The 22251-nt window shown below is 43.7% G+C and overlaps 4 protein-coding genes across 7 annotated transcripts; 2 read left to right on the top strand and 2 right to left on the bottom strand.

The window, feature by feature from the left end:
* Positions 1 to 15: 15 nt before the first annotated feature.
* LOC137890233 (zinc finger protein 292-like) lies at positions 16 to 3991 on the bottom strand (the record flags this gene model as incomplete). The annotated part of the gene is made up of 5 exons (XM_068734392.1): positions 3842 to 3991; positions 1695 to 1849; positions 731 to 809; positions 274 to 409; positions 16 to 147 (listed from the first exon to the last, which is right to left on the bottom strand). Coding segments are annotated over exons 1-5 (652 nt in total), but the record flags the coding sequence as incomplete, so codon positions are not given.
* Positions 3992 to 5144: 1153 nt separating this feature from the next.
* LOC137890232 (glycoprotein hormones alpha chain) lies at positions 5145 to 6661 on the bottom strand. The gene is made up of 4 exons (XM_068734390.1): positions 6574 to 6661; positions 6392 to 6491; positions 6022 to 6206; positions 5145 to 5297 (listed from the first exon to the last, which is right to left on the bottom strand). Exons 1-4 carry the CDS (start codon positions 6598 to 6600, stop codon positions 5223 to 5225), a joined length of 387 nt encoding a protein of 128 aa, XP_068590491.1. The 5' UTR covers positions 6601 to 6661; the 3' UTR covers positions 5145 to 5222.
* A 4518-nt stretch (positions 6662 to 11179) lies between these two features.
* Positions 11180 to 19457, top strand: LOC137890231 (heterogeneous nuclear ribonucleoprotein Q). 3 transcript variants are annotated; one of them, XM_068734389.1, is made up of 11 exons: positions 11180 to 11298; positions 14257 to 14375; positions 14622 to 14729; positions 14971 to 15084; positions 15298 to 15474; positions 15562 to 15697; positions 16187 to 16392; positions 16492 to 16641; positions 16742 to 16863; positions 16953 to 17278; positions 17799 to 19457. In XM_068734389.1, the coding sequence occupies exons 3-11, from the start codon at positions 14649 to 14651 to the stop codon at positions 17825 to 17827; spliced, it is 1341 nt and encodes a 446-aa protein (XP_068590490.1). In that variant the 5' UTR covers positions 11180 to 11298; positions 14257 to 14375; positions 14622 to 14648; the 3' UTR covers positions 17828 to 19457. The 3 variants fall into 3 exon arrangements, with proteins under 3 accessions (XP_068590490.1, XP_068590489.1, XP_068590488.1); XM_068734388.1 differs by lacking the exon at positions 11180 to 11298 and adding an exon at positions 11527 to 13237 and having other exon boundaries at positions 17802 to 19457; XM_068734387.1 differs by lacking the exon at positions 11180 to 11298 and adding an exon at positions 11527 to 13237.
* A 407-nt stretch (positions 19458 to 19864) lies between these two features.
* LOC137890234 (sorting nexin-14-like) lies at positions 19865 to 22184 on the top strand. 2 transcript variants are annotated; one of them, XM_068734394.1, is made up of 9 exons: positions 19865 to 20116; positions 20233 to 20454; positions 20567 to 20687; positions 20861 to 20934; positions 21322 to 21400; positions 21499 to 21542; positions 21620 to 21707; positions 21791 to 21875; positions 21958 to 22184. In XM_068734394.1, exons 2-9 carry the CDS (start codon positions 20318 to 20320, stop codon positions 22116 to 22118), a joined length of 789 nt encoding a protein of 262 aa, XP_068590495.1. In that variant the 5' UTR covers positions 19865 to 20116; positions 20233 to 20317; the 3' UTR covers positions 22119 to 22184. The 2 variants fall into 2 exon arrangements, with proteins under 2 accessions (XP_068590495.1, XP_068590494.1); XM_068734393.1 differs by having other exon boundaries at positions 20267 to 20454; positions 21958 to 22183.
* The last annotated feature ends 67 nt before the right edge of the window (positions 22185 to 22251 follow it).

The following is a 22251-nucleotide window of genomic DNA, read 5'->3' as shown; positions in this document are numbered from 1 at the left end:
GCTTGAAGTTTCCTTTTCCTTCATATCCCGGATACTCTGAGCACATTTTTGCGAGTACGGCAGCTTTATCAACACTGTCCACTTTGATTAGATGCTTTATTCTCATATTCAGGAGCGTGGCACCTTCCAACTCCAGATACTCATGAACTGTGAAAGAAAAAGACGGGAGGCAAAGGGTAAGAAACTGCTCACAGGTGTAATACACACATGGAACAACTTCATGTAACTACAGCTGTGCGAGTCAGCGCATCCTCAAAGCCAATAAGGACTGACCTTGCTCGGTTTGAGGGATTTGATTGGACAGGATGCTGCTTAGTGTGTTGTTGGACCAGACGCCGTCCTGTTGCGCTAGAATCGAGAGCAGGCAGAGCTGTGTGCTCCCACTTTCCTGCAAGAGGCTGTGTGCCAACTGCGAAAAGAAGATGAATAGAGATGTAGTAACCTCATTACTAAAACCTCAGTGAGTCATACGTACCGTCAGACAGTCTACGCTCTAAAATAACTGTTCAGATGACGTCACCGTAGCGAACGGGTCGCCATTCAACAGTTTACATTTCTTGAAACGGAACATTTCACGTCAAGACATTCCCACAGATCCAAACATTTAGCTTGTGTGTTTTTATTACCTTTCAGTGATGAGCTAAGCCAAATGCATTCTAATAACTAAAACAACTTTCAGCGCTTATCGCTGCAGAGATAAGCCGCAGAAACAGTCCCTGGGAATACTGACCTTCATGGAGGACTGGAACTCCTCCCATAAGGCACCAGGGACATGCTGGGGCATTAAGAGCAGCAGCTCCGCACAGCTCCTGCGAATCCAACACAGTTATTTGTTAAAGCCACATTTAGGTCAAGGCTGTGCACACACGCTCCCCAAATGAAGGGGAGACGTACAAGAATAACTATTCACCAAGTGTCGGGGCTGTAAAGTGTCAGCGTGGCATTTTGGAAGTATAACAAAAATGACGAACGGGAAAACGAGGGGAGTGAATCCACAGGATCGATAGAGGTGTAGGTGTTATTAGTCCCTGTTGTTTTTCATATGGCAGGAATGGAAACAGCTCAAAGTGGGCAGATCAGGACTTACAAAAGTAACAAGCTTGACATTATTAATTCTTGCGTCTGTATTGGTGCATTCACCGCATCTCCATGAGCAAAGTATCGCCTGTAGCTTATCCCAAATATGTCAACGCTCCCAAAGAGCTAGCCTACATTTCTATTCCAATTACAGCCTCAAGGACTTTGCCTTCAAAGCTACTTCGAGAGCACATTGTGTGAGAAGCGGACTACTTCCCGTAACGGTATTTTCAAAACTTTTCATATCTAAATGTACTTTGGGATTTGTGTTTTTGTTTTATTCTTATTGTCAAATATTGTGGAAGATCGCCGTCTGTCCTTGCATTCCCCATTGAGGAGCCAGACAAAGACCAAACCACATCAGTGGAACAGCAGAGCAAACGTTTAATGTCACACAAACCAAACCAGCGACCCATCCTCTGCCACATGGACTCACACCACTACAGGAGAGACTCAATGGAGATGGTTTCCCATACGTGCAATCTGAGCATTTATGTGTCATTAATGTGTAACGCATATCAAGTTCATGAGGACGATGCCGTCAGAAAGAACAAGAAAAATACAGGATTATGGGAAATCTCGTGTCCAGTAACAGCCGTGTCAGAGCTCCTACTCACAGTGCTAACTTTTCAAGTAGGAGTGGCACGTTTTCACATTCGGAGGAGAGACAGGAAGCGGCCTTAGCGAAGCTGAGGATGGCCACAGTGTAGACCTCCAGTAAAGGCAGCGGATCCTCATCGGTCTTCCAACGGCCAGCGTTTTCCACAAGGACCTGGGAAACAGAAAAACACTATAATTAAAAAAAAAATACCCGGATAATGAAAATCATGTTTGTAAAATCAAACAACGTGTATTTAAATCCCTGATATATTTATTTAACACGAAAACAATGTGTCCTTCATCAAGCAAAACATTCTCTGTTTCTCTTCAAATACTTTCCAATATTTTATAATCATTTCAAATTATATTTTGGGTTTTCTTTGGCAACGGTCTGGGGAAAGACATTACTTTACCTTTCACACTGGAAAAAATGTCAATCCCAATTGATAGGCACTATTCTCTATTGTCTTATATTTAGTAAATAATCAATTCATCTTTAAACCGGCAGATTTATCAATATTGGAAATAATGTTTAGTGTTTCAGGTCTATATTGCTTCTTTGTTCTTCTGTTTTTGTCCTCATTAAAGATGTTTTATACGTTCTAAACTCAGCAGTTGTGTAATTACATAAAGGCCCATAATGCTTAGTGATGCTCCTTGATTATTAAAAAAGAGACAAAACGTATGCTTCATAATCGTGACCGTATAGAATAGAACGACATCATTCTTCTGAATACAAAGACGTGAAGACAATTTAGATTAAATGCAAAAAAAGGTCAACTTTTAAATTTGTGCTTTAATTTCAAAAAGCCACGACTAACTTTTGGATGAAGAAACCTCACAAACTATCACACAAATCCCGTTATTACACAGTTATTACATAACACAGCCGGGATGGAGACACCTAAGACAACAAAGCAGCAAAGTTGTGTGCAGCTCGGCTGACTTCTGCATCCTCCCCTTTCCTCCCTCATGACCCAGCTCGAGTAACGCCTCACCTTCATCAATGAGAACTCCCTCCATTTCTCTCACACACACACACACACACACACACACACACACACACACACACACACACACACACACACACACACACACACGCATCCATTACTGCCTCCATCATGACCTGACTGATCAGAACCACAGCAAGCAGCCCGGGGCTCGTCCCCCCCCCCCCCCCTTTCCGTTCGTTTTTTTGCTCAAATAACGGTTAAGTTCAATGCATTCCTGCGTAAATGTTGATATAATAAACAAACCCCCCAAAAAACCCTATATTTGGTGCAGTGAGAGCAGCCCGTGCAGGATCAGTGGGATTGTCAGCTAAATGTAGAACCTCGCGTGATATTTTTTTTCGTGGCCAGGGCAAATTAATGAGGAGGATGTGTAATGGAGTCAGTGACCACTGCCACACTTTCCCTTTTTTAAATCACTGCCTCAGTCAGCTGCAGGCGGCTCGGTCGCTCTAACGCTGGCATCAATCTAACGTCGTTAGCCGGTGCTGGCTATATCGCTGTAATAAACATTGATGTGGTTCGCTGGATTAATTAGTGCAAAAAAAAGGGCCTCTGCTAGCACCTTGGAAAGGAGAAAAAAAAAGCATTGATCTTTCCGTACGATCAAGCAGCTTTACCAAAGTAGCCCCGTTTTACACCAAGCGGAGCCCTAAACCGAAGGAGATGCACGCGCTGTAAAGTTTGAATGGTATTTTCCACGGGGAACGTTTAATTCAGTGCACATCAATGCAATCGCCCTGAAAAATCTCGCTAACGTAGCTACCCCTTTTTTTTTTTTTTTTTTGCACAGCATGACCACTGCACAGGACAGGGGGACCCTGCATACCAGCTAGCAACATTCATCTGCCATTAGCTATCTGGCCTGGAAAATACGAGTAATGCAATGCACGGCGCGCACACATTGGCGTGGCTTGTCGCCGCGCGGATGGCGAGACTTTGCGAATAAGTTCACGCCACGGACGAACATCCTTGAGAGGACGGCTGAAAATCACCGAGGAGTTTTTTTCCCCATCTTGAAATGCCAGAAAACGGCTAGCCAGGCAGCTAGCTCCTTAGCTACATTGTTGTAGCAAACGTAGACGCGCATCCTCGGCCAGGAAGCCAGAGGGGCTGCAGGCTGCCCGGGATGAGCAGCAGGAGGACGGGCTAACCTGGCAAAACTCCTGGCAGAAATGCAGAGAGGCTTCCAACGGAGACCGCGAGCTCTCTTTCAAAGCCGTGGTCAGACCCTGGAACCGCTCTCGGAGCTCCTCGAGAGCTTTCCGTGTGTCATATTCCTTCTCTGTCTCCCCCTCCGCCATCTTCACAACAATCACGACCGCGTACGCACAGATGTTACGCTGCCAGACCCCGCACACGCACGCGCACGCAGAGGGGGGAAGGGAGAGCACACAGTGTGCTCCACATACACATACCCCTGATGTCAACAAAGCATCCGTGGCCTTACAGTGATCACACTCTGCACACAGACTGGACGTGAAATGTTTACTCAGCAGCTAGTCCAAGAAGGAGTGGACCGCTGGATCCCCCTGACTCCATGCTAGTGCCATCCATGCAAAGACCTCCAGGCACAGCATCCTCACACAAACAGCCTCCACCATCAAGCACAATCTATCATATATTCACACACGTTTTTATTCAATATCTCCAAGGTACGATTATTCAGAGTGGTCACACACTCAATGGTCAGCTTCATCAGCTTCATCCCCGGTGTGCAGTGTGACCTCGTCAGGGACTCTTGAGCAGGGCACGTGTTCTTCTAGCGTCAGTCGGTTGAAAGACGCCTGGTTATTAATCACCGGGGCCTAAAAAGGCAGCATGTAACTTTTAGCGTGTTGCTTATTAAGTGGCGTTAATGCGTTATGATTATGTAAATTATAAGGAGCGTTAAAAAAAGAGTGAGGCAGAAACACCCCTGGTTATTGCATAGTACCTACAATTAATTCTTGTTTTGTATTAAATAATGTGGCTAAAATTATTTCCACAACAACAAAGTGATTGGTTTGCCTTTTCTACACATCACACACACACACACACACACACACACACACACACTGTGAATTAATTAAGCATTTAGTTTAAAAAGGATTTGAATTCTGAGTTTTTTGTCATTTCACATAATCTCCAGCAAATGAGATTTTCTCAGGTTAAAATTACCAAAACTTTTTCCTTTTTTGGGGCTTTTCAATTGTCCAAAGTCACTCAGTGATTTGCAGTGCGCACACACACACACACACACACACACACACACACACACACACACACCACAATCCCATGAATTTCACTCTAAGAGACGTTCATGAAAATGCAACATCTGGGCTGCACATTTTAATTGCTTTTTCAATCTACAATTAATCATATACATCTATCAATGCAAATATAGGTTAATTACACAAACACACAGTTGCTACAAAAATATGATCTGGCATCATATGAACAGACGTTTAAAACAGAACTGAGCTCGTGCAAATTAGAAGAAACACAATTTGTTGCCAAGCTGAGCGCTGCAGAAAGGGTCTCCGGTTCCCGTCTTCATATCTTGTGAAAATAGCAGGTGCTGCAGTGGCACTCTGTGTGGTTTCTCACCGGTATGTTGGCCACCTCCGTCTGAAAGAGGCACAGATGAGGAGGAAGACACACGAGAGTAATTATTAACAATCAGTGTGTGTGTATCATCAAAATGCTCCTTTTAGCAGAGTGAGCTGTCGAACAACAGAGCCCAGAATTAAACTGCAAACCCAATTAAAACCAAACATCTGGAGAATTAATACAAGTTCTCAGGTCCTTTGAATGTAAATATATATATATATATATACAGATGTAAATATATGTAGAATTAAAGTAGAAAAGAAACTACTCAAATCTCTATAAACATCTTTGTTTTTTGGTGAAGTATTGGATATTTTTTACCTCTTTGAACCTCAATCAGTGAACCATTGTAGAAGAATAAAACATACAATTGAATTATTTAAGTTATACCTCAAAATTGTACTCGGTTAAATGTACTTTCCACTACTGCTGACCTAACGTCACCAAATCCACTGAAATATCCCCAAATTAATCTGAACACAAATCTAAAAACTATAGCTCTATAAAACAGAATTCAGACTAAAAGTACAACAGTAATATTCTAGACTATTTCCCACATGGAGCATTTTGTTTCAGAGTATTTCATCTGCAGATTTGGGGAACTATTTAGTCAGCATAGGTCTGTAGTTTCCCACTTAGGCTCATTTCAATCTTACTGTAGCCTCCACAGTGTGTCGTCAACAGGCACAGCATCTAAGGAACGTTTGCCTGACAAGCCTTTCGTCTGTACCTGTACTTGTACCTCGTAGCTGTGCTTTGCCACACAGCATGTTGCCTCCGAGGTGATGTTCTTCGGGATCATCATTGTCTTCATGGCCTTGAGAGGTGTCGGGTACGCTCTGGAGAAGCAGCAGCCCATGCACTGGTAGATCGGACGTTCCCTCGAGAAAAAATTGTTCCTCCTCAGCGTGCACTCCCCACAGCCCACTGGAGAAAGACGAGACATTGATCATCCACAGCTTGTTACAGGGACATCTAAAAACACAGCGTACAGTCTTTGTGAACAGAGAGGAACTAAATCAAATGGTGCTAATTTACTGAAGTAAATCCTTGGTTTGTGTACTAGACTTCAGAGGAGAGTACTCAGTACTTGTATTAAAGTGACATCTTACTGTTTGATAAGTCGAGGTTGGGGTAAGAATCTGCTATGTAAATAAGAAAGGACAGCAGAAGAAGAGACAGTCCAGCTGATTTCACTGAGCCCATGGTTACCTAACGAGACAGAGACAAGAGAAAACGGTCAATCAGTGGTCTTTTGAATGGAAGCATGAGTCACTCAGAGACAGAGTATTACCGTGTTGAAAGAAAGTTCCCTCTTCATCGTGCGCCTGTGCAGGAGGGCTTTTTATTGAGGACCTCTGCCTCCCTTCAGTGTGGTTTTATATCGCGTCCCTCAGTCTGGGGCCACTTCCTGGATTAGGTGAACCCTACCAACCTTATCAGCGATCGCAGTGACTCACTGGCCACTTCGCTACCTTTCTCATAATCCCTTTAAAGGACAAAATGATAAGAACAAATCATGGAAAGTCAAAACATACTTCCATCAACCTTCCATCCTGACTATGGATGCTGCATGTAATCCCTGGGTTTTTGTTAACCTGGGGGGGGGGGTGTTATTATTTGTCATGTCACAGCAAAGGGAGGGTCATGAGTTGAGTTTCGCTTTAATGCAGAAAGACCAACTGTTGGCTGTATTATAAAGAGTGTAAAAGTGCGAAGCTGACATTTTTAAAGCATCTTCACTCAGTTGTTGGATCCATTTGTCTCTTCAGTGTTCATAATGGCATCATTTCCTATATTGTCAATATATTTTATTATATTTCCCATGACATTAACCTGTATTTTCCTTCCATTTTCAAACATTCATTGCCCCAATTTATTCATTAGTAATTGATTAGTCAAAACAATTATGATAATTGATACATTGACAATACATTTGAGGTGAAACCTGTCAAACATCCTGCGGTTCCAGCTTCTCAAATGTGATCATTTGCTTATTTTCTTCGTCATATATGAATCTAAATTGAATATGGTTTGGTTTTGACATTTGATGTGATTTTTCACATCAAGCTTTTCATTGTTTAGTCTATGCTTTGATATTTCATAGACTAAACAATGAATCAGTTAATTGCAATCATAGTGAAAGTTATTCTTTCATGTTATCATTGCCCTACATGCAGTTTGACGTTGGATACTGCAGATATATTATGTAATACATATTACTGCCCTGTTATCTGATCACTGAGTTTTAAAGTGGAACGCTGCCATACGTCTTATTTCTTAACAAAATGTCATTAAAACAAATATTGATAATAAATCTAAAACTTCAATAAAACATAACAGCAATATTTTGGGTGTATTCTTTTCATCCATAGTTTTATATTGAGGCAAAACTCCTTTGGATGGAAGAAGTTATGAATAAATGGAAAGATATCTGATAGTTGTTAAAGAGGCTCCATCTGTCCGCCTCCCACATCCGAAATGTCAAGGATGAATATGAATTTATTTTGTATTTCATCTGTGTGTTTACTTAAGTATCCATGTCCTGTGTCCTTGGTCGTGCTGGTGATAAATCCGTGGCCTACGAGTCGTAATTCAATAAGCGTTGAAGACGAGATGTTTAAAATCACTGACATGTTTAAAGCACTTTTTTTGGCTTCTATCGCAGCATTTATAACATTGTGTTTTACATAATAGTGTAACAATTACTATTACATAACAAGCAATATCTTGGGCATACGCATGTACGTTTATTAACAACAAAGAAAATGTACTGTCAATCAGATATACCCTCGTGAAAGTATTTGAGTACATGAGAAATAAACATTCAGACATAAAAATAGAATCTCAAACACCAACATATGCCAAGATCTGACACGTTCTGATCATATCTTTCATAAAAATCACACGTGGCTGTTTGCAGAAGTGTCTAAAATAATCACGGAGCTGACTGAGGAACTAGTTGAGCTGGGTAAGTATGTTTAAGACGTACGAGAGATGAGATGTTGTGAGAAATGTGAGACACCTGGAAGCAGTGCTGCTGTACATTAAAGCCCGACAACAGTTCACTGAGAAAAGGCAGCCAGCACAGAGGGTTAGTTTGAGGACATGTGCAACTTCCATCTCCTGAATTCTCGCATTGGCCTGCTTCATGGCCTCCTGATTTATGAAACAAGGAGCGGTGCTGAGTTCCTTATGCTCTGCAGGCGACTCACACACTCTCTCTCTCTCTCTCTCTCTCTCTCTCTCTCTCTCTCTCTCTCCCCCTGTGTGTGTGTGTGTGTGTGTGTGTGTGTGTGTGTGTGTGTGTGTAAGGCACATTGATATGACTGGATGAGGATGAGAATCACAGAGATGTGGAAAGCCCCCGGTTGTGGAGTAAATTGTGCAGCCTTATACACGGTCACGCTCGGTGAAACCCTAGTCAGACGTATTCTCAGGGGCTCCGGTGTCGACGGCGTCACCGTTGCTGTGGAGGAGAGAGCGAGGGTGACACGGTGAGGTCAGCGGGTCACGTCTCAGACAGGCTCAACTCAAAGCCACGGTGAGCTAGATGCTGTTGATAAGACAGGGACAACAACTGAACGAACTAGCGGCGACCTGTAGTTTTCTTGGCTTATGACGCAAATGAGGATATTTGATGTAGCAGTAAAAAGAATGATGATTGAAATCAAATCCAAGCATGTTAACGGCTCATTAACCGAGGGCTGACTGAAAGTAGTCATTAAATGAAAATGTCATAAAGCCGAGAATCACAGCAGGCTGACTTCAGTATATTTAAAGTAGATTACGTCTGTTAAATTAACCAGAAGATTTATTTTTGCTTGCCTTTGCAAATGTTTAAATGTTACACTCTGAACCAGAGCAACAATTCAACTATCAATCTCATTTGCTGCATCAATACTAAATCATTTTCTATTATTTTTCTCCAAGCAAAGCACCAGTTTGAGGGAATATAACTGTACGAATGTGTCTGAGTAAATACACAGCGTGCAGGTGGGCATACATACAGTATACATCCTCTTTTATAGACATCAGTGCACGGATGCTGCATCGCTAAAAGGAATACAAAAGACTGAAAGGGATGAAGTGAGGTTTTGCTAAGTTGTTTAGGAGCCAGATCCTTTTGCGTGGTAAACTCTCTCCACACGGTGGCATGAGAGATCTGTAATAGGCCTGTAGGTACAATTATGTCTATTTATCTCATTCAAGAGCCATGAAATTGTGTCTCTGCTCATTGTCAGAGACACACTAACGTGACCATAATGTGTCATCCTTCTGATATACAGTTTCATATTAACGAAATATACAAGAACAACAACAATACACACAAACAGACGACCTCTTCCACAGTCTTCACACGTCGTTATGAATCTGATTACAAAACTTTATGAACCAATCGTTCTGTTCATCAAATATCCGTCTGAGCGTTGTTTGTTCTCTGAGGAGTCTTCAGGAGGTTTTATGGGTCTGTAACAACCTGTGGATAAGACGAGGAAGACGAAGCTCATTAGTGTCAAAGTGTCTCTGGAGGGATTGAATACTTTTGATAATATTGAACTTTTATTTGTTATGCTTTATCTTTATCTTATCTCGTGTTGCTGGATAAGTTGCATATCTTTGTGAAACATTATGACTGATTGGGAATATGCACCAAATCATTATGTTGCTCTTGTCCTCAACAGCTGCGTAAGTTATTCCTCCAAATGTTCCAGCCATCCTCATCCAGCTGTTAGTGTCCTACCTGTGGGAGCTGTTGGAGTCAGTTACCTGCTAACGTTTTACTGTTCCAGCCATGAGCCGAACATTACATCCATGATTCACTTGAGCTGTGATGAAAACAGCAGATAGATGAATCCCAAATTCATACTGTGCGTTGTATTGTCACAAAACAATTGTCGTGGATCAACACTGACACAGGTACTATTCATTGCTCAGAGTAAGTCATGCATCGACCTTGACTGTCAAAAGATTGCAATTTTTGCGATTGACTCTCACTTTCAACCCCATCTTAAGATATTGAGAGCAAATAGCATTGTCTACAAACTGGATTTCCTGCAACAAACATCTACGCAAGAAACAACTTTTAAATCGGATTGTAATGCACAAACAACAACAAGTACAACTTTTCTACCCTATGATAATGTTGCAGAGAATCTTTCACCAAACCAATACAAATTGATACGCAGTTTTGGCATAAATAAACATAAATAAAGAACTCTTCGGTTGTGCAAACCACTGCACCTGATGCTGTATCAAACACATACTCCCATAGGTGTCTATATACTCTGACCTATTCTTTTGTTCATGGAGCAGATGAGTGTTTAATCAATGGGAAGAGTGACACAGTGTGGTGGAAGGTGGGATCACCCTCCCTGCTTCCAGTCGAGCACTCTGCTCGAATATTGTCAGAGTTGTTCTGTTAATGTCACACATCTTGTTTCAGACTTAAATACACGAGGACTGGCGTTTGGTACAATTTCACTGATCATCTCTAAAACACGTTGTTATTATTATTAGGAGAAGTAGCGGTAGTAGTATCGGTGGTGGAAGATTATCAGTGAATTATTAATAATAGACTAATTTATTTCATTGTTAGACTTCCTTGTTTTATTTCGTTGGTGTTTGCTCACATATTTGAGTTCAATGTGTAGTTTCTGTACCTAATCTGTCCACTGTTCTATTAGTCACTTGTCTAACTAACCCCTTACAGCAGCAGCGCTGCCGTCGGCGGTGAGTTTACTCGTCGTTAGCGGTCGTTAGTAGTTATGATGGATGCTTTGAATGACCTGCTGCTCCTCTGTGAAATGCATACAAGGCAAGCCCGTGCAGGGCTGTCCAAGAAACCCCTTCGACGAGACAAAACTCGAGGCGTGAACGTGGCAGCCATTTTACATCATCAAGAGTGAATGACTGAAGCCGGATCAGTGCCGGGAGTTTTACACTTTTTCTGTCTTTTAAATATCACATTTATCTTCCTAAATAATCAACACCATACACGTTGGTGATCCAGCGGCAGGTAGGGCGAATGCTACTATTTTGGTCACGTTATTGTTGCTTAATTTATTGGTAAAAAGTCTGAATCGTGCGGTGCTGTTTCAAACAATGTGGAAACTGGTGTTGGTTGGGAACGACTTCTCCAGACCGGCTTTTTGAAAATGGACTCTTCCTATATGGCGGCACGTTGACAAACCACGCATCCAGCAGTCTAAACCTCTAGGCCTCGGTGAATCTAATTACTTATTAAAACAAGCTACACTTGAGTCAATTGTTGAAGTCCTCACTGGCAAATGTCGTTGTAACAATGGCCTCACTGAAATGCCGTTCGAATTAGCATGCTAGCCCAAGCTAGCCTATTTTGACAGATCATAGAATTGACATGCTCATTGTCATCGTGTGCTAACAGCAGCTAGCTGGTTCAAGCCTGTTATATTAGCAATAAATTGCTTTCCCGCGTAACCACCGTACCAACGGACAAACCACTTGCCTACTGTTTTACGACATATAACGCAGACGCACTCGTAGAAAAGGCATATTAGCGCGTCATGTTATTGTGACGGTTCGTGGTTAACTCGATAGCTCTAGCGTTAGCTGTGCTAACTAGCCCGCTAGCTAGCTAGCTAGCTAGCCTCAACGTGTGCGAGCCAGTCCCCCGCTAACGTTGAATCTAACGTTACCACACACACCGTTTGGAAATAATTTATTCATAGTTATTTTGTTTTAACGTTTCAAATTTTAAAACCCCGGATTGATTTGCACGTTCACGTTACAGTTACTTTTAACGTTGCAGAAATGTTTTTAACCACAGAAAGCACGTGCTTGGCGATACGAGCTTGATTAGCAGCCGCTGCAATGTGTTGGTTGTGTGATTTATTTAAGCCCACATTGGCTAAAGGGTAACGTTAGCGAAGTTATCGAGAGGCCGAAGCAGAAGCTCGCTGTCCACGTTTTGCTCAGTCCAGCGTTGGCGGATATAGTAATGTGCTCAGAGAGCAGTTGGATTGTTGTTTGCCTCGGTATCTGTCGATTCAAACTAAACAAAATGGTTGGATTTGATCATTGAAGTACTTAGTGTCACAATATGTGCTGCCGAAGTGTCAAACATAAATGCTAAGGGGTGCATACTTGCTCTTTGGTCAGCTACCGGAAACTGGGTCTCACTCTCTGATGGAACACGTGTATCAGCTATCTAGCCTGTGCTGAAGTCAGCAGTGAGAAGGTAAGTTAACATGTAATTTAGAGCCCAAAGCAGACGAGGCGTCTGCTCCAGCAGTGACCAAGAGGACTGCGATAGAAGCGTTAACAAGTGAACTTGCAAACAAACTTCTTAACCCAGAATGAAAAGAAGAAGAAGAAAAGAAAAAAAACTGCCACATGGGCACAAACTCAGTCGTTAAACCGTCTTTACAAGATGTCATTCAGTGGGTTTTTGGTGGGAATTTTCGGTATGTGGATTGTCTTGCTTGCAAATGTTCAAACATCTGTCAACTGCCTATACAGGTTTTCTGGGCTTCTACCTCATGCAAGCTGAAAGCTGCGAGTCTTATGTCAGGATAGTGAAAAGTCTACTGACTGTACGGGACCACACGACTATAATAACTTGTTTTGTACACAGCGACTCCCCTGTTTATTGATAGTTTGTGCGTATTTGATACAAAAGACACTCTGTATCCAAGATCAGAAATGGTCAAACCCATTTCTTTCCCCCTGACAAGTCTGAGACTTTGCACTCTTCTGAACACATCCCAAGTCTTTTGCCCTTGACCCAGGATTAATTTGGCTCATTGCATTTACACAGATTTCTGGAGACATGGCCACAGAACATATTAATGGAAATGGTCCAGAAGAACCAATGGACACCTCTGCTGCAGTTACCCATTCTGAGCACTTCCAGACTTTATTAGAAGCTGGTTTACCACAGAAAGTTGCTGAAAAACTAGATGAAATTTACATAGCAGGTAAGGCACAAAGAATATACTTGCATATTCAAATATGCAATTTTTTTTTATATGTTTATCAATTTCTTGCATGTACTGTCATTTTATCACCTTTTTGAATGGGGGAATTGGGATCATGAAGCAACTTTTTGTGGTTTCCTACCAAAATGGGTACTGCAGTGCTACAAAATATAAAATTACACATTACCAATGTGAAAATGTGTAAATGATTGCAGCATTTGCATTCCCAACATGGTTGCATGATCACTGGTGTCAGGGCGAATTAGCTGTCCTCTCCCTGGGAGTGTCTTGGTAAGCCTGTCCAGTCTCTCCATTCATCTCCATGATGTTTCTCTCACATCCCATAAAATAATTGCTGATGGATAAACTGGCGTAAGTATGTCAGTCGCAGCTTAGATATCTGTTGCTTCGGTTAGAGCTTTACCGGTCTGCGTGGGGTGAGCTGCAGTGCACAGTTTTGGGGGGGGGGGGGGGGGGGGGGTCATTTTAGGACTTAGTTTGGGTCGGTCAGATCTGAAAAAAATTCTTGGTCTGGCCTCTTCAGCCAGATGGAAGCGAGACAGAAACAATGGCGGCAGCTGTCTGGTGTGTGGCTGCCTCGGACAGGTGACGGCCCCTCCATAGAGGAGAATGCAGACCGGCTCATTAGAAGCTCCCAGCTACAGTATAGAGGGGCACGGGCAGATCAAGTTGCATTGTCACATCTGTTGTGATTAGTTCTGCAAAGACTTGCTGGTTTTGGAGAGTAAAGTGCACACTACTGAATACAGCACTATTAGACACCCCCCCCCCCCCCCCCCCCTTCTATTTGTAGTGATCATTATTTATCCATCAAAATATTTGTTATGCAGAAATGACTTGCATGCAAATATTTCTCTTTAATCCTTTCAGTTGTACTTACATGCTGTACTTGAATGATAAGGTAGTAATGAAGTAAGTACGGACTTCCTCAGCCTGGTTAGTCGCTCACTGTTTCTCCCTCTTGCCCCCCTCCCCCCCCCCTCCCTCCCTCCCTCCAGGTTTGGTGTCACATAGTGACTTAGATGATCGAGCGATTGAGGCTCTGAAAGAATTCAACGAGGAAGGTGCTCTGCAAGTCCTTTTGCAATTTAAGGACAGCGACCTCTCACATGTTCAGGTAGGCCTGTGGGTTGTTCAGATGACCGTTTGTAGTTTCTGATGTCTTCATACAAAGGGAAGGATTGTCCTCTGTCCAGTGTGATGTAGTAAAATAGTCCTTAGCTGTCAGTATCTATGAGACAGATTGTTGCTGTGTTGTGTAACGGCTTCAGAAGGTGTCCTGGTGATCATGACACATATCATTTACATAATTATAGTTTGATAGTATTCAGTAGTTGTTGTGTTTCTTTTTCCCTTCTTCCAGAACAAAAGTGCCTTTCTTTGTGGCGTGATGAAGACGTACAGACAGAGAGAGAAACAAGGGACCAAAGTGTCAGACACCAATAAAGGACCAGATGAAGCCAAAATCAAAGTGAGAACTAATCCTGAATTCAGTTAGTTGTCCGATTTAATGCTATGAATGCTGATGCAATGCTTATAGTTAACTTCTTTAACCAGCATGCTGTTTGAATAAAGGACTCGTTTTAAATACGGATGTTTTGCATGCATCTGTAATGTGCTTGATCTTCTGTGGAGCTTGTTTTTTTTTTTTTTTTTTATCTATGACTGTCAGTCAGTGTCCTCCTCTCTTTTCCGTGTTTTGTTGTGATCAGGCTTTGCTGGAGAGGACTGGCTACACGCTTGATGTAACAACAGGCCAGAGGAAGTATGGAGGGCCCCCACCAGAGTCCGCTCACTCAGGGGCCCAGCCCACCATCGGCACAGAGGTACACAACACGTCTCCTTTTTAAAGTTGCACTATCATGCACATGGTGTCTAAATGATGACATTTTATCCTCTGTAGTAACCTCGTTACACTGATGTTTCACCGCTAAGAGCTGAACAGACACCTTTTCCCTAAATGCCATCTGTGTTTTATCCTCGCGTGACGAGTCACTGAGTTGCTCTCACAGTGTCCTCTTCCTCTCTCAACCCGACAGATATTTGTAGGCAAAATCCCCAGAGACCTCTTCGAGGACGAGCTGGTTCCGCTGTTTGAGAAAGCCGGCCCCATCTGGGATTTGCGCCTGATGATGGATCCTCTCAGTGGCCTGAACAGAGGATATGCCTTTGTCACTTTCTGCACTAAAGAAGCTGCACAGCAGGCGGTCAAATTGGTACGTTTATTCCCCTGAAAGAGGGAGGGGTCTGGTGGAAGTGTTTTAGTTTCTTCCTCTCTTACCATGTCCTCCGTTCCTCCGCAGTGCAACAACAATGAAATTCGACCGGGTAAACACATCGGCGTGTGCATCTCTGTGGCCAATAATAGACTGTTTGTTGGCTCGATCCCCAAGAGTAAAACAAAAGAGCAGATCGTTGAAGAATTTGCAAAAGTCACAGGTGAGTCGGCACCGTCCTTTGATCCACCTTTCTGAATAATATTCAGTGAAATATTAATTCCACAGCTTCATTCTTTTATTTTGAACTTATCTACTTTTTTGACAGTTTTGATTAGATTTGCTGCGCATTTAAGATCTGTAATGAAAAGAAGCTTTGACAATTAGTGTCAAGCATTTCCTGTTCATGTCCAAATGATGACCTTTATGTACTACGCTGGAGTGACTCGCGTCACCGTGATGGTTTACCGCTAAGATCTGACTGGACACCAAACAGACTGACGTCACTAGTTTGGTGGTTCATTGATCTCACTGTTGAATGAAGCTATTTAACCCTTGCTGCCTTTTCTCCTCCCTCCCTCCCTCCCTCCCTCCCTCCCTCCCTCCCTCCCTCTCTCTCTCTCTCTCTCTCTCTCTCTCTCTCTCTCTCTCTCTCTCTCTCTCTCTCTCTCTCTCTCTCTCTCTCTCTCTCCCCCGTTTCTCGTCTCTGCAGAGGGTCTAAATGATGTCATATTGTACCACCAGCCGGACGACAAGAAGAAGAATCGGGGCTTTTGCTTCCTCGAGTACGAAGACCACAAGACGGCAGCTCAGGCCCGCCGCCGACTGATGAGCGGAAAGGTGAAGGTGTGGGGAAACGTGGTCACCGTGGAGTGGGCTGACCCGATCGAGGACCCGGACCCCGAGGTCATGGCCAAGGTAAGGCTCGGGGCCGCAGGTCGTCGCTAGCGTACCGTTTGCTTTCTGTGACTGTCCGCTGCAATCCTATTGGAACCTCTTTTTGTTTTCCGTTTCCAGGTCAAGGTGCTGTTTGTGAGGAACTTGGCGAGCACCGTCACAGAAGAGATACTTGAAAAGTCCTTCAGTCAGTTTGGCAAGCTGGAGCGGGTGAAAAAATTGAAAGACTATGCCTTCATCCACTTCGAGGAGAGAGATGGTGCTGTGAAGGTATGGAAGAAAAACCGCCCGTCACCGGACTGACGCGCATCAGCTAAATCTTTCGTTTGGTGTTGCAGTGAAAACGTACTTTCATTGATGCATTTCACAGGCGTTGGCTGATCTCAACGGCAAAGACCTCGAGGGAGAGAACATTGAAATAGTCTTCGCCAAGCCCCCCGACCAGAAGAGGAAAGAGCGCAAAGCCCAGAGGCAAGCCGCTAAAACACACATGTAAGAGGGAACAATGCGACCGTCGGCACATTTTGATTTTGATATTAAGCAGAATGCAGCGCTTACATTGAGTCTGTATCATCTTTCAGGTATGATGAATACTATTATTACGGGCCTCCCCACATGCCCCCACCCACGAGAGGCAGGGGCCGAGGCGGGAGGGGAGGCTATTCTTACCCCCCCGACTATTACGGCTATGAAGACTATTACGATTACTATGGATACGACTACCACAACTACCGGGGCGGCTACGACGACCCGTACTACGGCTACGACGACTTCCAGGGGTCTGGGAGAGTACGAGGAGCTAGGGGAGGAGTCCGCGGCGGCGCCAGTCAGACCAGGGGCCGCGGTGGCGTCACACCGAGGGGCCGAGTGGGCTTCTCCCAGCGAGGAGGCCCTGGAACGAGCAGAGGTAACTTTTAGTTTGTTTGATTCAAAGTGGGTCAAATTTAAAAGAGGTCACACCGATAATTCCTGCTCACTTGTGGGAAGTACTTTGCCCCACGTGGCTTCAGTCTTGAATATCACAGGAAAACCGACCACTGAGCTCAGCGTCGACATAGTTTCTGTCTGTGGTCAGGTGAGGTAGAGTAGCAGCTGAGGACGATCTGCAGCGCAGGTATCGATCCGCCTAAAATGATGTCGGTCGTAGTTATAAGACGGCACTTGAACTTACAGTTACACCTGCTTACTGGCCTCATAACTAATCCCAGACAGGCGTCGTCTTTCAGAGCAGTTTGTCTGCCAGCAGACGGAGGACACTCACAACCTGCTGTACTGAGCCACAGAACACCGTCTTCAGTCTACATTTTGCGGGGTTCCCTCGGTCCGTCGGTGTGCCGATTTTTGAAGTGGAATGTGTTCAACGCGGACGTCTGGATTCTCTTTTCAAAGCTCTGTACTAATTCTGATCTTTCCTCTCATTGGACCAGCAGGAAAACGGGGCCGAGGGCGTTCCTGACCTGTCACTGTGGCTACTGACTTGATGTGTGGGGTTACACCGTTAGCTGCAATGGATGTTGAAACAAAAAAAGAGCACGACAAAAAGGTCCAATGATATTCCAGCCTTACAGAAGAAGCATCTCTCCCCCCCCTCCCCCCCCCCCCCCCCCCCCATGTTTTTATTTTTTATTTTCATTTGTTTCTAAAACTGCCACCTTAAAAAGATGACTGGAGGATTCTAAATACTCTCCACACCCTCTTTGCCCCGAGCCCCTGTACCCAGCCCTGGTTTACAGGGCACTGTGTATTGCCCTTACAATCTACCCCTTCCCTGTCCCTGAACATGCCATTTTTAAATAATTATTGAAGAAATTGCACTTTTTTAAGTTCTTGGGTTTGAAGTGGCTCAAAGGAGCTTGATGCTATTGTATATTTTTGTGCTAATCGCAATTTTTACTGTCGGAATATCCATGTTCTTAATCGTTTGATCTGGATGTTTGACAGAGAACATTTGCAGGTTTTTAGGGTGTACCCACCTGGCATGGATAAGTCAGGCATTCCAGGAAAGTGGTTCTTTTCAGAACTTGTCTTTAAAGGGTTGGTTGACTACCTCAGTACAGAGGACTAAACTACCCGGCCTGTACTGTAAATAGGGAAACTATATTGATGAAAGCAGGGCTTGTTTTCATACAAAATATGCACAAGAGCTGCAGCGCAAAAAAACAATGTACTTAATGTAATATAGTCATTTTAGCTGCAGCTCTGACACTGCAAACAGTCAAACTGGGCATGCAAACAATCTCATATGATGAGTCTGAACAAGCCCTGCTTCTATCCTATTTTGAACTGAAGTAGCCGCCTTGCTTCTTCAGAGTATGTAGTTACTGGTTGTATAGTTTTTCGGATAAAATGTTACTTTTGTAAAGGCTTCAACATCACAGGCATCCAACTGCCTTTGATTTAAGAAAAAAAAAAAAAAAATTAAACAAAAATAAAGCCCTGCAGTGTCCCTTTTGTGCCACTGTATTATTCCAGTGGGGTTGGTTTTTATATTGATGCCAATGGATTTTCAAACATCGTCAGAATCATGTAAAAACAGCCGAATCCAGTTCTTCATCATATAAGATCATGTTCGTCTTCAATGATCTCTTCCCAAGCTCCCAAAACAGCAACTTTTGTAAAAGGTATTTCGGGTTAATCTTTGACGGATGACTGAATTGCCATATTGCCCCGCCGGTGAGCCTCATCATCACACACACACACACACACACACACACACACACACACACACACACACACACACACACACACACACACACACACTCACAGACACTCACACTCTCTCACAGACACACTCACACTCTCTCTCACAGACACACACACACACACACAGTGGTAGAAGGGACGCTGCAGTGAAGGATTTCTACTTCCCGGGTACAGCAAAAAGGAAACTGCTCTTCAATCCCAGTTTTCTACAGTTAACTCCCTCAATAAAATCATAACAACCACCTTTTGAAAAAAAGATGTTAGCAGTTTTAAACTATTGTTGGTGGCCAACAACGTTTTTTGCATTCCTGCAAATAAATTGTTTTATACTGTAAAATGGAGGTGAGTGTAACTTATTTTTGTAATAAAGTTTTTGATTTCTATCCGTGTCTTTAGTCTTTGGATAAAAGCTTCATGCGATGCAAGCTGTGCTAAATATAAAGCACACGTTATATCAGTTATATCTAATAAACAGACCAGGATGTGTTTTATTATTTATTGTATGAAACCATATAGACTTCACACATATATATATATATAGATAGATAGATCTCTATATATATATATATATATATATATAGATAGATCTATAGATATATAGTGTTTTCAATTACACCATTGAGGAAACTCTACTTCCTCCTCTGTCTCGACCTGAAACGCGTCTTCAGGCGTGTTTATCTGAGGTAGTAACGTGTAACGTCAGCTGGTGTAACGTCAGTTTACGTTACAGTGCAGCCGGTACGTTGTGAGCGCAGCGGAGGTGACATCATGCGTCCGCCGCGCTGACAGCCAGCGTCGCCCCCTCAAATGGACAGTAAGTGACAGCTATAGAGCAGCACAGCGTCGGCGGTTCTAGCGCAGCCCGGCACACACGGATGTTGCGGTGTAATTTCCCTCTAATCCTGCTGCGGTGCACAGCTGTGTGCGGGAGGCGCCCTCTCCTATAAACAAGGCGACCTGCGCATTTATTCTGCAAATTCACGATGGTGTCGCAGCTGGACTACAATGAAGACTGGCCCTTAACATCCACCGTACATTTACAGTAAGTGCAAACACTACCGAGCTCGGTGTGTAAACGGGATAAACAGCACATCAGTACACGGGTTTGGAGCGTGACGCTGTTATGTATCGCTGCTGCGCGCCGTTACGTGTTCGCAGACGGTGGCTGCATGCTGTCTTCTTTATTTTGCAGTAACATGCAGTAAGTAGGCTGCGGGTGAAGAGGCTCCCCAAAGCGACGACGATGGGATGCATCAGGGCTGGTCTGCAGAGACTGAGACGCACGGTGAAGCTGGAGCGGTTCAGGGAGCTGGGTCGACAGTACCCGGTCTTCTGCTTTCTGCTGCTGGTCCTGCTGCTGTCCACTGTGCTTCTAAACAGGCAAGCAGGCCTACAAGAGTGACTATTACCCCCATCAACGTTACTCCATATATGACTATCTCTTCCCTCTATCTCCTGACATGTTGTTGTTATGTCTCTTCTGTTTTGACAGGTATATTCACATTATGATGGTGTTCTGGTCCTTTTTGGCCGGAGTCGTCACTTTCTACTGCTCTCTGGGACCCGAGTCTCTGCTGCCCAACGTCCTGAGCTCCATCAAACCAAAAACCAAGGTAAGACCTGCTGAACAGAGTCATCTGATCCTGACGGAATGTAATGTCACAGCAGCTGTAACAATTTGAAAATGTAATTGTGTCTTTTTAAAGACTACATCTATAAGGTTTGTATTGATTTCTGAAGATATTTTTGAATTGATTGGACACAATATTCGCTGTGCTCTTTGCAGTTGTACCAACAGGAGCTGTTTCCACTGGGCCACAGCTGTGCTGTGTGTGGAAAAATCAAATGCAAAAGGCACAGGTGAGATATGTGGTTATTGTGTTTCAGTGGGAGTCGAGGAAGTGTTTTACGACCTTATCATTTGCGTCAACGTGAGAAGGTAAACTTTTAATTATTAACACTAAAGGGCACGCCATAGACTTGACTTTGTACGTGGCGCTCCTGCATATCTTGTGCCAGTAAAGGATACAAATCCAGTTCAGTTAATTTGGAAGCAGACAGTAAAGTGAGACGAGTCATCTGGATTAATTAACGAGACTCTTTACATAATTCTTTATTGTACTGGGTTTGCCAACATGATACACAATAATACAGTGTTGTTTATCATCAGGTTATGGAAGATGCTCCACTGCCCTCTAGTGGTCACACAGCATTCTCGTGATATTTTTGTTTTTTCAATGACTATAGACCGACTTTATTACTGGAAAACTATCAACCGTGGCTCGACCTGAAGGTTCCTTCTAAGGTGGACGCTTCTCTGTCAGAGGTGATGCATGCATGGATTAAACACGTTTTTCTTAAAGTTATTGTTAAATAAATAGACAACATGATCTCATAGTCCAGTTCTGTTTTATTCTTTTCCAGATTCTGGAGCTGGTTCTGGAAAATTTTGTGTATCCTTGGTATAGGTAAGCCATTCATCGTGTGAGGTGGTACAATGTGTTGCATGTAGAGGCAGATGTGACGGTGCTGCGTTCCTCTTCAGGGACATCACGGATGATGAGGCGTTCGTCGACGAGCTCAGAGAGACTTTGCGCTTCTTTGCGGCCGTCTTGGTTCGCCGAACCCAGAAGGTGACGCATTCCACCGCATGGAGCTCAGATCTGACTGAACATCAATTATTTTAAATCTAAATCGTTTGTTTTTCCCCGCTCAGGTGGAAGTGGCATCCCTTATCACACAAAAGCTTCTGAAAGTTTCCATGAAGCACATTGAAATAATAAGCCAAGCCAGACAGAAAGGTATCGCTCGTATGCATCACCCGTCAACTCTTTCCTGTGCGTTCACCGTGAAAAGCAAACGATAACCGTCTCCCCTCTGCAGTGAAGAACGCAGAGTATCTCCAACAGGCCGCCCTGGAGGAGTACGGCCCCGACCTCCACGTTGCCCTCCGCAGCCGCAGAGACGAGCTGCTCTACCTCAGGAAGCTCACTGAGATGCTCTTCCCCTACATTCTGCCACCCAAGGCTACAGACTGCAGGTAACTCAGCGCTGTGACAATAGAAGCGGCGCGAAACGTCACGGCATCCATGTCCCCCAAAGAGACAGTCTGCCGGCATTGACACTGTACCAAAGTAAATACAGAGCAGTCTTTACTCTCTCATTTCCTTATTTCCT

This window comes from Cebidichthys violaceus, unplaced genomic scaffold (assembly GCF_023349555.1).
Source record: "Cebidichthys violaceus isolate CVI_PGR_0920_01 unplaced genomic scaffold, fCebVio1.0.p SCAF_632, whole genome shotgun sequence".
Lineage (NCBI taxonomy): Eukaryota > Metazoa > Chordata > Actinopteri > Perciformes > Stichaeidae > Cebidichthys > Cebidichthys violaceus.
The sequence above is the reverse complement of the archived record's forward strand: the minus strand, read 5'-3'. Positions and strand labels throughout refer to the sequence as shown.